Here is a 15,459-nt window from a genome sequence, read left to right as displayed (position 1 = left end):
TGGCAGTTATGTTAATCAGGCAGGACTCAATATACAGGATTATGCTGTATCTTGAGTCAATCTCTTTTGAGAATAAAAGAGAATCAAGCAGAGAGGAAAGGGACCTCAGGCCACCAAGAAAGAAGCACTGGGAGTGGAGCATGTCCTTTGGACCCAGGGAACTTGCGCCGAGAAGCTCCTAGACCAGGGGAAGACTGATGACAAGGACCTTCACCTTACAACTGACAGAGACAGAGAGTCTTCCCCTGGAGGTGGCGTCCTGAATTTGGACTTCTAGCCCCCTAGACTGTGAGAAAATAAATCTGTTAAAGCCACCCACTTGTGGTGTTTCTGATATAGCAGCACTAAATAACCAAGACACTTCTGAATGAGACGCAAGTAGTTGGAACAAAAGCCTTTTTTTAAAAAAAAAAATACAATTTGATAATTGAAAAAAAAAAAAAATTTGATATAGTTTACAGAATCCAGAAAGATCCCAACTTTCCTCCAACCAGATTTATTGAATACAACAAAATTCTATATACAAAGTAACCTGGACATGCTGCTTCAAAACGTGATCCTTTTTTACCAATATTTTGATATGGTAATTCAGAGTGCCAAAAAACACCTTACTCTAAAATAAATAGAAAAATGCCCAATGTACATTATATGAATGGCCTAGCTACTAGAACTTTAATAGTTCAGTAAGATAATCAGCATGATAGAATCGAGTCCCTGCGGTAGGCTGGAGACCTGATATGGGATGTCACGAGGCCATTTTGTGCACTGCCACTGTGATGCCATCATGTTTCTGGATCATAACGTTCCTGAAAGGCAAACAAAGCAGAAGATACTCAGTAGAACGTTCCAACTGGGGGCCAACGTAAGGTTAAAATTGTTGTTGTTTTTCCCATTGCCATGGAGTAGACTCTAACTCATGGCGACCCCTGTGTGTCAGAGTAGAACTGTACTTCACAGCGTTTTCAGTGGCTGATCTTTTGGAAGTAGATTGTCAGGCTTTTCTTCCAAGGTGCCTCTGGTGGACCTGAACCTCCATACTGTCAGTTAGCAGCTGAGCATGTTAACTGTTTCTACCACCCAGGGACTACACACAGTTAAAAAGTATCATTTTTCCTAATTATAAATGCAATACTTGTTTATCTGTACAGCAAAAATATTTGGAAAATACAGAAAAGTGTAAAATATAAAAAGGAAATTAATCCCATAATCCTACTGCTCAGAGGCAACCACTATTGATATTTCCCTAGTTCTTTTTGTCTGCATGTATACTATATAAACATTTTTCCTCTTTTTAGGAAACTGATCATACTGTGTATTCTGCTTTTGTCACTTAATATGATTGCAAAGACCCTCACTTAAGAGTATCTTTAGTATATTAGGAATAGAATATTATAGAGTATTAGGAATATTCTACTCCTACAGAAGTAGTTTTGTTCTTTGATTAGCCTTCCACTGTGCTTTTTATTACTGTCTTTATTTGGTAGCCCAATAGTTCATTATACAGTAAAACCTGTAAAAGCCTGAACCTGTGTAAGGTGGAAACCTGTCAGAGAAGGAAAACTCAAATATTTTCCACTGAAACGAGCGACAGAAAAGTAGTAAGACTGCACCCTGTCAAAGGCAGAAAATTTGAGAGACCCAGAAAAAATAAGCCAGTCCTGTGAAGTTTTGGCTCTCACAGGTTTCACTGTAATTTGTACTCTTCATTTAAAGGTCCTTGTGGCCTGAAAGCACATTAGTTTTAGAGATTAATCTATCTGCCGCTGTGGTCCAAGAAAGTCCTTCAAAGTACTTCAGAAAGTAAATCTACTCTACTCAGGCCATTACCAGGACTTTGAGTGAAGAATCACTGATGAACACGAGGCAGACCTCATTCCAGTCTCCCCAGGATTTTTCTGAACAAAAAAGGAAAGAAAGAATCTGTTGACATCTACTCACCCGCTATCTGATTCTAGACACACCACAGGAATATCAGTGGGGTCAGAAGTCAGCTTAGCTGCTTGCTGGGCTAGAACAGAGATCACTCCAGCATGCTCATCTGACAGGGTCCCACGGCCTGGAAGACAGAGATGATATCATGTCACCTGGCTGTCCAAAAATCTGTACGGAGCTAGAGAAGTAGCTCTCACTAAATTATTCAAAAAACAAGGTTCAGTTCACTGTCCCCTAGTTTACGTACTGACATGAAATGCTTTTGCCCTGATACTAAACTGGTTACCTTGAGTGAGAGCCACACAATGGTTCTTAAATCAATAAAGTGATAGTAGACAGTTTTCAAAGTCATTCCCATCACCATTTCCAAACACCTCAAAGATATAAAGGAGTGGTAATTTAAGTCAATCTGAAAGTCCTAAATTCATTTTATAGGGAACGACTGAAACCAGCAAGAAATTCAGAGGTGACATTGACAAAAAGCAGTCAGTAAGGGCAAGTAACTTGGTGAAACCAATTAACTCCTCATGGGAAATCTAATTTCCTTTTCCTGAGCTCAACTTCAAAAGATATAAAAGTCTTTACTCAGGAGTTTAGATATAAGACCACCTTGACAGCATGTGTGAATATTCTGTGAGCAGTTATTTGGGCTAGAATAAAAATAAGCTGGCTGTTTTCAAATGTCAGTAAAATTGGCTTTTTAAGAATGTATGTTTATAGCCTATAGATAATACTAAATCTTGAGCTCTAGGGACAAAAATTAATTACCAGTCTACTTTAAAATATATTTCCGTATATAGAGGAAACACAGGCTTAACTGAACCTAAAACTAAGTCAGGTAACAGCTGTGGCTGTCGAGTCGGTTCCAACTCATAGCGACCCTGTAAGACAGAGTAGAACTGCCCCAAGGAGCGCCTGGTAGATCTGAATGACCTTTTGGTTAGCGGCTGCAGCACTTAACCACTATGCAATCAGGGTTTCCTGTCAGGTAACAGACATGGCCAAAACTAAAAAACCAAAGCTGTTGCCAACTCATAGTGACCCTACAGGACAGAGCAGAACTGCCCCACAGGGTTTCCAAGGAGTGGCTGGTGGATTCGAACTGCTGACTTTTGGTTAGCAGCTGAGCTCTTAACCACTGTGCCACCAGAGCTCCTCTCATATAACTAGACCAAAACCAAAAACCTGCTGCTGTCGAGTTGATTCCAACTCATAGTTGGACTTGTAGGGTTTCCAAGGAGCAGCTGGTAGATTCAAACTGCTGACCTTTTGGTTAGCTCCCAAGCTCTTAACCACTGTGGCATCAGGGCTCCAATAAACATGGCAGGGTCTATGAATTTAGTAATGTTTTATATTAATGGCCAGACACAGTGCAGTTTTTTGGGCCTTGAAGGTTATCTGACAGAACTCATTCAGTTTTAGATTTCCATACTGGAATTCAGCCTTTTCCACTAGGGAGCCTGACAAGTGCTTCAAAAAATTTGCCTCTTTTCCTCCCAATTGATCGACTAGGGTACAAAATATAACTGAGTTACACAGATTATCCCTTTCAGTTAGTCACACAGCAAAAATTTAGAGCTTTTAAAATTCCTGCACGAAGTGTCAGGAGTCCTCGGTTTACTAGTTCTGGCATTAATTAACTAATGCTTTGGTTATTCACCTTTCTGAATTTATTTCCTCACCTGTAATTGCTACATTTATTCGAGCATTATGTCCAGATCCGGGACATATTACATAATTATAAACAATTATGATTAAGAGGCTCTGGAGCCAGTCTCAAATCCTAGCTCAACCACTTACTAGCTATGTGACCTTGGGCAAGTTACTTAATTGCTATGGCTCAGTTTCTTCATTTGTGAAATGGGGAAAACAATATCTATCTCACAGGACTGTTATGAGGAATAAATGAGTTAATATATGTCAAGCACTTAGAACGACACATGGCACACAGTAAGAGCTCAATAAATGCAGTTCTATCAGTACAAGTATTAAACAACAATCCAGTGAAAAAACTGAGGCTCAGAGAGATTCTTTCTACCTAAGTTCACACTACTAACAAACAGAAGAGCAGCAGGTTAAACCCAGGTGTTTGACTCTGAAGCACTATATTTTACTGCCTACTCACTTACAGTTAAGCATAGTTGGACTAAAACTAGCACCAACCATCTTGCAGGGTTGTTGTGAAAATTAGACATGATGTATGTAAAATCCCAGCACAGTCCTCGCATATGGCATAAACCAAAAGCCAAACCAAACCCACTGCCCTTGAGTCGATTCTGACTCATAGTGACCCTATAGGACAGCAGAACTGCCCCATAGAGTTTCCAAGGAGCGCCTGGCGGATTTGAGCTGCCAGCCTTTGGGTTAGCAGCCATAGCACTTAACCACTATGTCACCAGGGTTTCTGGCACATGGCATACATTCAATAAACAGGAATTGTCATTATCTGGGTTCCTTCTAGACCCAAATTAAAACTATTCAAATACTATTTTAGGAGAGACAAACCTATTCTTTTTTTTAAATTGTGCTTTAGGTGACAGTTTATAGCTCAAGTTAGTTTCTCATACAAAAATCTATACACAGATTGTTATATGACCCCAGTTGCTATCCCTATAACGTGACAGCACACTCCTCCTTTTCACCCTGGATTGCCCATGTCCATTCAACCAGCTCCTATCCCTTTCTGCCTTCTCATCTTGCCTCCAGACAGGAGCTGCCCATATAAAAAAAAACTTGTGTATCTACTTGAACTAAGAAACACACTCTTCTCAAGTATCATTTTATATTTTATAGTCCAGTCTTACTTTTGTCTGAAGAGCTGGCTTCGGGAATGGTTTTAGTTCTGGGTTAACAGAGAGTCCAGGGGCCATGTTTTCTGGGGTTCCTCCAGTCTCAGTCAGACCATTACGTCTGGTCTTTTTACTGGAATTTGAGTTCTGCACCCCACTATTCTCCTACTTTGCCAGGGACTCTCTGTTGTGTTCCCTGTCAGGGCGGTCATTGCTGGTAGCCATGTATCATCTAATTCTTCTGGTCTCAGGCTGATAGAGTCTCTGGTTTATGTGGCCCGTTCTGTCTCTTGGGCTAATATTTTCCTTGTGTCTTCAGTGTTCTTCATTCTCCTTTGGTCCAGGTAGGTTGGGACCAATTGATGCATCTTAGATGGCCACTCGCTAGCTTTCAAGACCCCAAGTGCCACTCACTGAAGTGGGATACAGAACATTTTAATAAACTTTCTTATGACAATTGACCTAGATGTCCCCTGAAACCATGGTACCCAGACTCCTGCCCCTGCTACTGTGCCCCCGGAAGTGTTTGGTTGTGTTCAGAAAACCTTACCTTTTGATTTAGTCCAATTGTGCTGACTTCCCCTGTATTATGTGTTGTCCTTCCCTTAACCTAAAATAATTCTTGAGTAAAGACAAGTATTTAATGGCAGAACTTCAAGGACCAATTTTACTTTCATAAATACCAATTAAAAAATTTCAACTTTCTAATCTTGTGATTTGGAGATTATCTTTACTCTCACCAAACTACCCAGAAAAGGTAAGAAACAAAACAAGAAATAAATGCTACAGAATAATAGCACACTAGGCTCCAAGTCAACATCAAATGCTTTGCAATTCACCAAAGGGTTGGTGTGAGATACTTACAACCCAGATTAAGTCCTTGTGAGTCTGTGCACAGGACTCCAACAATGGACGGGTTCTTCATTCTAGTTCCAGAATCACAGGAAGGATGAAACATATGATGTGAGAACATGAATTTAAATAACTAATTTAAGACATACAGGCTTCCTATGTGCCAGGCACTGTTGTAAGTGCTTAAAATTGGTGTTTCTCAACTTAAGAAGAAAAATTATTATCCAGCCCTCACAACCCTACCTCAAGGAGAAAAATTAGGTTAAATTAAAATGAATTATGAGGCACTGGTGGTTCACTGGTGGAATTCTCATATCCCATGTAGGAGACCCAGGTTCAACTCCCAGCCCATGCACCTCGAGGGCAGTCACCAGCTGTCTGTCAGCAGAGACTTGCATGTTGCTGTGATGCTGAACAGGTTTCAGCAGAGCGTCCAGACTAAGATGGACTAGTAAGAAAAGTCTGGCGATCTATTTCTGAAAATCTGCCAGTGAAAACCTATGGAACACAATGGAACCAATCAGCAACTGATTATGGGGATGGTGTAGGACCACACGGCAGTTTTGTTCCTTCATGCATGGGGTCCGCCTGCAGCTAACAACAACCAAAAGAAAAAAAAAAAAAAAAGCCAAACTCATTGCCGTTAAGTGGATTCTGTGACTCATAAAAATTAAAAATTAATTTAAATGAACTTCTCTGTAATGAAAGTTTTTTTTCACTCCTGTTAAAAAGGCATGCTTTAATACATTAATTCATCTAAAACAACTGTTGAAAAACTATTATGTTTTAAATAACAAGGTCTAAGCAACCATGTTAACATGGGTTGCCTCCTGGAGAGGAAGTGGGAAGCTGCGGAACATTGATGGGTGGAACATGTTTATAAGCTTTCTTATGCCTTTCCATTTGAAGCTCCCATACACACAGCAGTTATCCTCTAGTGGACTGACTCATGGCGACCGTATGTGGGCCAGAGTAGAACTGTGCTCCACACGGTTTTCAATGGCTGATTTTTCAGAAGTAGATCACCAGGTCTTTCTTCCTAGGCATCGCTGGGTGGACTCGAACCTCTAACCTTTTTGTTAGCAGCCCAGCACGTTAATGTTTGCACCACCCAGGGACTCTGAATCTCACACAGATGCTACCTATTCGAAAAAATGAAGAGATGTCTCTTAGCTTCTTCAGCACAAAGTTACTGATTAGGTACGCAATCACTAGGAGACACCTGCGGGTGTCTATATTTCAGGACTCGATTTTGCTCACGTTGTACATCCTTATCAAAAGTGAAATCTATTTCCTAAAGCTCCTGTAAGAACGACCCTGGACATAGTACAATTTCAACAACATGACAGCTGATTTTGGCCTCCGGCTTGAACCCCGGAGACTCGCTCCGGGGCGGGATGTACGGCGGGGGACTGGGAAATATTAATTCCGGGTTACCAGCCCCGCCCCTAAGTCCCGGGGCAAGGTCTCACGGCCTCATCCTTTGTCCAGGGCTTCGCGCGGCTTCCCCAAAACGCCCTGATCGGCACTCGCAGCTCACGCCCTTTGTTCCACTCCAGCCGCCCTCGCCACGACTTCATAACAGGCCGAAGAGGCCCCCACTACTCACGTGTCCTCCAAGTGCTGCTCCAAGGTCGTCTCCATCCCATCCGCCGTCAGCCCCCGGCCTAGGACCTCGCAGCACGTCGCTTCCTTCTCTACTACAGGCTTTAAGCACCCCGCAGTCACATGACACAAGCTGAGCCCGGATCTGGATGGTGCCTCCAAAGGGTCAAAATTGATGGCGGCGCGTCGTCTGCGTTCTTAATCCGAAATTGCTATTCTATTCCTGCCATCCTGAGTGGTGACAGGCGTGGTGACCCCGGAGCGTCTCCCCTCGGGAACCGTGCGGGTCGATTTATCCTCTATCCGGGAGAGAGGTCAAGAGCCGGACCTCAGTGCCTCGGTTTCTTGGCCTTTGTCTCAGTGATTTTTAATTTTTGGATGACGGTTCGATAGACTCCGAGACCCACTAAGGACCGGATCTAGTTTAACTTTCACAGTAACCCGGCCAGTCAGTCAGGGTCTGATCTAGTCGGTGGGGCCGGTACGGGGAAGAGAGACCGCTGTGAAAAGGCCACAGGCGTGTAGGGGAAAGACATGCGCTCAAGGGACTGAAGGACGAGATGGAACCGGGGTAAAACCCCAAGCTGGGTACTGCTAAAGGGTCTGCGTTTTAATGAAGACATCAATACTTCTGATGGGAGGGCTTGGAAAAGTTTGGGAAGGAAAGTGGTATCTGAGTCCTAACTCGTGAAGAAGACTGTGAAGGGCTACTTAACAGTAACTTAAAAATTTTTAATTATAAAAGTAGTTGTAAAAAAAGAAAAGGCAAGGAAATCACCCATAGTCTCACTATTAATCCCATGAAGAATATTTTTTTCAGACGTTTGTCTTTGCAAATGCATACTTTATTTATTTCAAACAAAATTGACATACGTACTGGACATACAATTCTGTAGCTAGCCCTTTTGACTGAATTTAGCATAAATTTTTGTCATGTCAATTTGCATTCATTTACATAGTTTCTAATAGTTGTAAAATATTCCATGGTATAAACCAAACCAAACCCAGTGCCATCGAGTCAATTCCGACTCAAAGCGACCCTATAGGATAGAGTAGAACTGCCCCATAGAGTTTCCAAGGAATGCCTGGCGAATTCGAACCGCCGACCCTTTGGTTAGCAGCCATAGCACTTAATCACTAGGCCACCAGTGTTCCCATTCCATGGTATAGCTGTACCTTAATTTAATTAATGTACAGTGAGGCTGCTTATAGCTGTGGGTGTATGCGTTTTGGCTATCCTAACGCTGAGCGAGTATCCCTGTAAGCCTCTACCCACTCCTGTTCTTAACGTCCTCCTCGCTCTACTTTTCCTCCAACTATCTCATTAGAAAATGTAAGTAGTGACTACTTGAAGTTAAGCTTGTGCCAATTGAACTCAGGAAGCCCGTCTGCTTCCTGTCCAAGGCGTGCTCAGAGAAGCGCCTCTCTGCAGTACCGCCCCCTTGTGGTCCCATGCTTTGTGACAACTTAGCTGGTCTAAACCCAAAACCAAACCAAGCCCATTGCTGCTGAGTCGAGGGCTTCTCAAAACCCCTCAGAAAACCAAAACCCCTTGCCCCCTAGTGGATTCCGACTCCTAGCGACCATATAAGACAGAGCAGAACTGCCCCACAGGGTTTCTAAGAGCGGCTGGTGGATTCAAACTGCAGACCTTTTGGTTAGCATTCTTAACCACTGCACCACCAGGGTTCTAAGGGCTCTGATTTTTAAACCCCAGAGCAGTGCAGTCTAACAGAAATATAATGTGAGCCACACATGTAATCCTAAATGTTCTGGTAGCCACATTAAAGAAAGTAAAACGTGAAATTAATTTTAATAATCTATTTACTTAGTATATGCAAAATATGATCACTTAAACATGTAATTGACATAAAATATGAATATTTTTCATTATTTTTTTTGTACTAGATATGGTGTATATTTTACATTTTACATTTACAGCATATCAGTAGCCACAGGTAGGCTAGTGGCTACCATACTGGCCAGCACAGCTCCAGCGTGTCTCTGATGATCTCAGAGCCAGATGAATAATTAAAGAATTCCCAGAAAGGCTGGTGATCACTTTTAAGTTGTAGGGAAGGCCTTTGGAGGGAAAATGAGAAAGTAGGAAGAGGGACAATAGCTGGTCCATACATCCTTGCCACACTGAAGGGGGAGGACAGGGCGCTCCACACACCCTCCTCTGCCCTGCTGCTCTTCTGCTCCTGAGCAGGTAGACAGAGAAAACAGAACAGCTGACATAAGCTGGGGAGGAGGTATCTGACCCCTAATTGTTTTCTACCTTTTTTTTTTTTTTGGCTTGTGGGATATTTGATGATTCTTTATTCTCAGTTTTGAGTGCTGGTAATCATTTCTGGGGTGACAGGAAAAGTCCCATGACACCTTGTTATGAATTTGAGATAACTTACTTAAAACGGAGTTACATGGGCACTGGATGATAAGTCTTGGTTCAACAAGAGACCACACAGAGGAACTAAAAATGACAAGCTTAGTACTCACAGGTCTTGGGGGGAAGGACACATAGGGTGGTTGTGTCAGGGGCAGAGGGAGAGCAGGAACCTGGGGTTCAGGCCTTTATTAGGGCCTGAGGGTGGGGTACATTAAGGTTTCTGAGCTTCTGTTGGATTGGTCAGGTTGAAGCAAAAGAGTGGAGTCTTGGGGAGGCTGGTGGGGATCTGATCTAAAAGGGAGCAGGAGGGGAGTTGTGGGGAGTTGTTGGCCACACGGGCTGCTGGGGAAGCCATATCAGGAGCTGGCATGAAAGGGCAGAGTAAGTCAGCCAGCTTGTTGTTCTATGCTGGACACGATGGATGCCAGGGCAGCAACTGAAATGGAGTGTTAGCAAAACTCATGACAACCCACCCTGTGATGCCTCAGCATCGGGTATTAAAATTACATTTATAACTTGAGTGGCCGAAATACTGAAAGACATTAGTATAGCTTTTTATAGCCATTGTAGGGTGCACGTAATCAGAGCAATGAGCAGGATAAATAGGCTTGCAATAATCTGGAAGCCAGTTTGTAGCCATTGGCCCCATGTACATGGGGAAAGCCATGAAAACAGGTTTGAAACCATGGAAAGTAAGGATTTGTTGGAATATTTTTGTTGTATTGTGCATAACCTTACTATGTTGAGATATTCCCTTGAGTAGTGTGGCCACTTGCCCTGTGTTATTGATGTACATACAGCACAAAGTGCCTTGAGTGGAACACACTCCTACTTGACTGGCCAGTAGGTAATCTAGGGCTAGTCAGTTATTAATCATTTCTGAGCCAGGGAGTTATGCCCTTGCATGGTCAGTCCTAGTATTTTGGGTTTTTTTTTTTTCCATGTATGCCATTGGAGTTTGGGACATTTCTTGATTAGCTTTGATAATTAGTGATTTGGTTGCTAAAGCAGCTACTCCAGTAGCTGTTCACACTACTCCTAGGATGATGACCATTCTGACAATGATAGGTACAAATATAAACCAAAACCAAACCCACTGTCATCAAGTCAATAACCGACTCATTGCAACCCTGTAGGACAGAGTAGAACCACCCCATAGAGTTTCCAAGGAGTGCCTGGTGCATTCAAACTGCCAACCTTTTGGTTAGCAGCCTTTGCTCTTAACCACTATGCCACCAGGGTTTCCAGTACAAATATAGCTCATCTATAAACCCCTTGCTGTTGAGTCAATTCCGGCTCATAGAAACCCGATAGGACAGAGTGGAACTGCCCCACAGGGTTTCCAAGGAGTAGCTGGTGGATTTGAACTGCCAATCTTTGGGCTAGCAGCTGAACGTTTAACCACTGCCCCACCAGCTCACCTATGGCAGGGCTCATATGTTGGGGGGTAGCCCCAAGGTATGGGAAAACTTGAATAGGAAGGCCAAGGGTCATTGGTGTACAGTGTACCAGGTGCATGTAACTGGGGAAAGACAAGCTGAAATATAATAGTGCCTCTCCTCTGATGTCGGGGCCACAATAGATTGCCAAGGTGGTGTTAGCCAAGGCATACTATTCTTTAGCTTGTACCCAGATATAATCAAGGCAGAGGTTTGGGAGGATGGCTGTTGTGGGCCAGATGACATTTTTGGAGGGACAGATGTGGACGGACAACATAACAGTTCGTGTGGAAATTTCAAAGTCCTGCAACACCTTGATTTTGCCAGGATAGGTGCAGTTGTAATTGAGGGGAACTGAGTGGAACAGACTTAATGGCATGTGTGGCTGGGATAATTTTATCCAATTGGCCATGAGGCTTGGTTCTAAATAAGCCCCATAGGCTTGGAGTTGTGGTTCTTGAGGGCAAATTCAGCAATTATGAGTATATAAGGTGTGTGCTGTCACTCAATCAGATGTATGTACATGTTAGGAGTGGCAGTAAGACTCTATGGAGCATATAATACCTAGGAATAAATCTAACCAGAGATGTGAAGGATTTATACCATGAGAACTGTAAAACACTGTTGAAAGAGATTAAATAAGACTTAAAGAAAAGGAAAGATGTTCTATGTTCATGGATTAGAAAAGTTAATATTGTTAAGATGTCAATACTACCCAAAGTGATCTATAGATTCATCACAATCCTGATCAAAATTCCAATAGCCTTCTTTACAGAAATAGGAAAATCAATTCTCAACTTTATATGGCATGGCAAAAGGTCCTGAATAGCTAAGCAATGTTGAAAGAGGAGAACGAAGTAGGAGACTCGCACTTCCTGATTTTAAAACATACTATACCCGGAGCCCTGGTGGTGCAATGGTTAAGAGCTCAGCTGCTAACCAAAAGGTTAGCAGTTCGAATCTACCAGCAGCTCCTGGAAACCCTATGGGGCAGTTGCACTCTGTCCTATGGGGTTGCTGTGAGTCGGAAACAACTTAAATGAATGAATAAACAAAATGTGGTACATACATACAATGGACTACTACTCAGCCAGTAGGAGAAATGAAGTCTTGATACGTGCTAAAGTATGGATGGAGCTTGAAGACATTATGCTGGGTGAAATAAGCCAATCACAAAAAGACAAATATTTTATGACCTTACTTATATAAAAAGACAAATGTACAGAGACCAAAGTTTATTAGTGGTTACCAGGGGCAGGGGGGAGGGGAAAAAAGAGGGATTAATGGTAATGGAAAAATCCCATTGATTAAGGGTAGGGTGGAATGGCCTATTGTAATTGCTGTCAACAAGCTGTACACTGTAAGAAGTTGAACTGTCAAAAGTTTCGTGATAGATATATTTACAACAATGAAAAAAAAAAAGAGTAGCTGCTGAGGCTGCTTATATACAACCAAATACCTCACGAAATTTGGTTCTTTAGTTTGGAGGTTTAGGGTCATTGTTTCATGGGGCATTCCAGTTAATTGGCCAAATAATGTATTTAGTATTTTTGTTCTAGCTCCTTGTTCATTGTATAGTGCATGGAGTCTTAAAAGCTTGCAAGCAGCCATCCAAGGCACAACAGTTGGTCTCTATTTATCTGGAGCTAGAGAGAAAGGAGGAAAGTCAGGAATTGGAGGAGGATATGGAATGTGTGGCTAATTGCCTCCATGAACAACTGCCTCCTTTGCCATGAGACTGAGAAGAACTAGATGATGCCCAGCTATCATTCCTGAAAAGATCTCATAAAAGAATCCTAATCGAAACGGGGAAAATGCAGAACAGAATTTCAAATTTTCATGGACTCCATACTTTCTGGAGCCATGGAGGGTGGATGAACCCCTGAAACTATTGCTCTGAGATAATCTTGAAACCTTAAACCAAAAAATATCCCCTGAAGCCTTCTTAAAACTGAACCATAGTTTAACTAGTAAAAAAGGTCTGCCTTGAGCATTATGCTCTTTTAAGAACTAGCTATACGGATGAAATTGGCAACAGTAACTCAAAAGATTAGATAGGAACCTTAGGGGACAGTGAGTTTATGTTAATGAGGGAGGAACAACTCAAAAAAGGAGAGTGAGAATGGTTGCATAACTCGGAGAATGTAATCAATGCCACTGAGTTGTACGCGTAGAAACTGTGGAATTGATGTATATTCTCAGCAACAGCAAATAATATTTATGAAAAAAAAGAATCTATGGAGTGGGCATCAGGGAGGTAATGGTGGCATGGAGTGGTTTAGCAGTCTTGAGGAAGGAGCTGAGGACAGAGTGGTAGAGAGGGTGAGGCATTGGTGAAGGGGTGTGTGGGGAGGAAGGTGGGGGCCAGCAAAAGTTATAGGCAAGCATATTTAACAGTGTACATGATACCAAGTGTTCTCTTAGACCAGGTGGTGAGGTGTGGTATGGGGAAGTGCCCCTGACTGGTTAGTATAATTTAGATGTACAGCTTAACCGGCCAAAGTGGGGAGGTCAGATCAAGTGCTGCCAGACAGTTGGCAGAAGACTTATGGTTTTGCAAGCATTTTGGTAGAGGCAAGTTTCTTGGCCAAGCAATTAGACATCTCTAGGAAGTAATATTCTATGGGGCCTTTGGGATAGATTAGCTGGAGGCATTTTTGGAGTCAGCCTCTAGGTCAATAGTCACTATAGCCACCACCCACCTAATGGAAGGGTGGCCTGAAAATGGAAGTCTCAACATCCAGGGGTTTTAATAATCCTGGCCTTGGAGCTTGTTGTCTCCCTCATCGTTTTCTTGGGATAAGGCACTGCTGTCTAGGACAGGTCATCTCCAGTAGCCAGCTCTTGGGCTGGGGTGATGTCATCTGAGATGGTGGTAAAGTGGGTAGAGTAGAGGAAGCCTGGGGCCATCTTGGGGAAAGGTGGCCTTCCCAGGTGAATATCTATAAAGAATAGAAGCTGCTAGCAGGTGTTAAAGTCTGGGCATGTATATGGTAAGCTTGAGTGAAGATAGAGCTACAGGTTTGAGCCTAGCTGCTGGTTGAACGGATTTCTGTGAGCTCAGCAGGGTTTATCTGGGGCACATTTTGCAAATGAGTGTGCTGTTCAGGTGGAACCATGTTTAGTCCAAAGACTCCAGGAGGTGTAAACAGGTGTCACCAAAGACTGTACACAGAAGTCTGAACCTGGGGGCACCAGGGGAGGTGCTTGCTGGATGCCCTCCTGGGCCAGGTGCATGGCCCTCTGTTGGGGCTTGTCTCATCAAAAAGAAGCCGATTTATGTGTAATGGTAAAAATAGAGTTGAGTAAAATTGGTAAATGTGGCATGTGCCGCCTCCAGAATATGAAGAGACCTAGAATGTGCTGTGCTTGGCGTAATGTAGTGGGAGCGTTCATTGCTAGGAGTTGGTACTTTACAGTAAGAGGACTCTCCCAGCCTTTAGGTGACACATAATGCCCAGAAACTTAACAGGAGTGGCAGTTTCTGTGGAGGGCAATTGCCCAGTCTCTTTGCCGAAGGTGTTGCAAGACCTGTTGTAAATCCTCCAAGACCGTGTCCTCCGAGGGCTTCCTTAGAAGAAAGCCATCAATATAATACTGTAAGTCACAGTTGCGCAATTGGAGTGAATCTAAGTCTGTCTGCACAAGTCATGATGATGGCAGGACTTGTTAAGATACCCCGTGGTCAGCTGCATAAAGGTGTATTGCATGCCCTCCAAAGTGAAAGCAGACTGTGGCTGAGAGTCCTCCAGTATGGACGCTGAATAAAATGTATTGGCCTAGTCTAGAACTGTGTAATGTGAGCCCTAGGCCTCTTGGATATCTTCAATCATTTTACGACGTTAGGATTAGGAGATTTAATCGCTGGCACTTGTACTTTTAAGTTGTGATAATCAATCATAAGCCAACATCCCTTAGTGGTGAACTTTAATACTGGCCAGATAGGGCTATTAAAAGGCAGGACGGTGGGCCTAATATCCCTAGTGTCTAGCATGTCTTTAATGACGGATTCAAAGGCCTCTATACCTTATTTTTAGTTTACTGTTTTCACCAGAGGTAGCAGCCTAACAGGCATCCATTTGGCAGCTGCCATGAGAAAGGCCAGGAATTTGGGCTTGTTCTAAAAGGTATGTAGCCCAGTTAGGGTATCTGTGCTCATAATTGGAAAGGAGAGAGTCAGGGGGGCCACTACCACTGGCAGTTGTTTTAGGAAAACAGTACCAATTGACACATCAAGTTTAATTTGCACTCCTCATATAATCTTTTCTGCAGTGCCTTGTAAATTATGTGATGACCCAGCCCACCCCAGGGAATTTAGAAGGGTTCCTTGGAATAACAGTAACTTGAGCTTCGGTGTCTAATAGAGCTAAAAAGATTTGGTTGTTGTCTTTGTCCCAGTGGCCCACCACAGCTGTAAATGGGTGATTGTCCCCTGGAGGTAGGACAAACTCCA

General features: G+C 42.9%; 1 protein-coding gene across 1 annotated transcript; it reads right to left on the bottom strand.

Moving 5' to 3' along the window:
* Positions 1-480: 480 nt before the first annotated feature.
* Positions 481-7,308, bottom strand: LAMTOR5 (late endosomal/lysosomal adaptor, MAPK and MTOR activator 5). Its single transcript, XM_010589562.3, has 4 exons — positions 7,183-7,308; positions 5,586-5,647; positions 1,939-2,056; positions 481-806 (listed from the first exon to the last, which is right to left on the bottom strand). The coding sequence occupies exons 1-4, from the start codon at positions 7,215-7,217 to the stop codon at positions 746-748; spliced, it is 276 nt and encodes a 91-aa protein (XP_010587864.1). The 5' UTR covers positions 7,218-7,308; the 3' UTR covers positions 481-745.
* Between the last annotated feature and the right edge of the window lie 8,151 nt (positions 7,309-15,459).

The sequence above is a fragment of the Loxodonta africana genome, chromosome 3, assembly GCF_030014295.1.
Source record: "Loxodonta africana isolate mLoxAfr1 chromosome 3, mLoxAfr1.hap2, whole genome shotgun sequence".
NCBI classification, from domain to species: domain Eukaryota; kingdom Metazoa; phylum Chordata; class Mammalia; order Proboscidea; family Elephantidae; genus Loxodonta; species Loxodonta africana.
The sequence above is the reverse complement of the archived record's forward strand: the minus strand, read 5'-3'. Positions and strand labels throughout refer to the sequence as shown.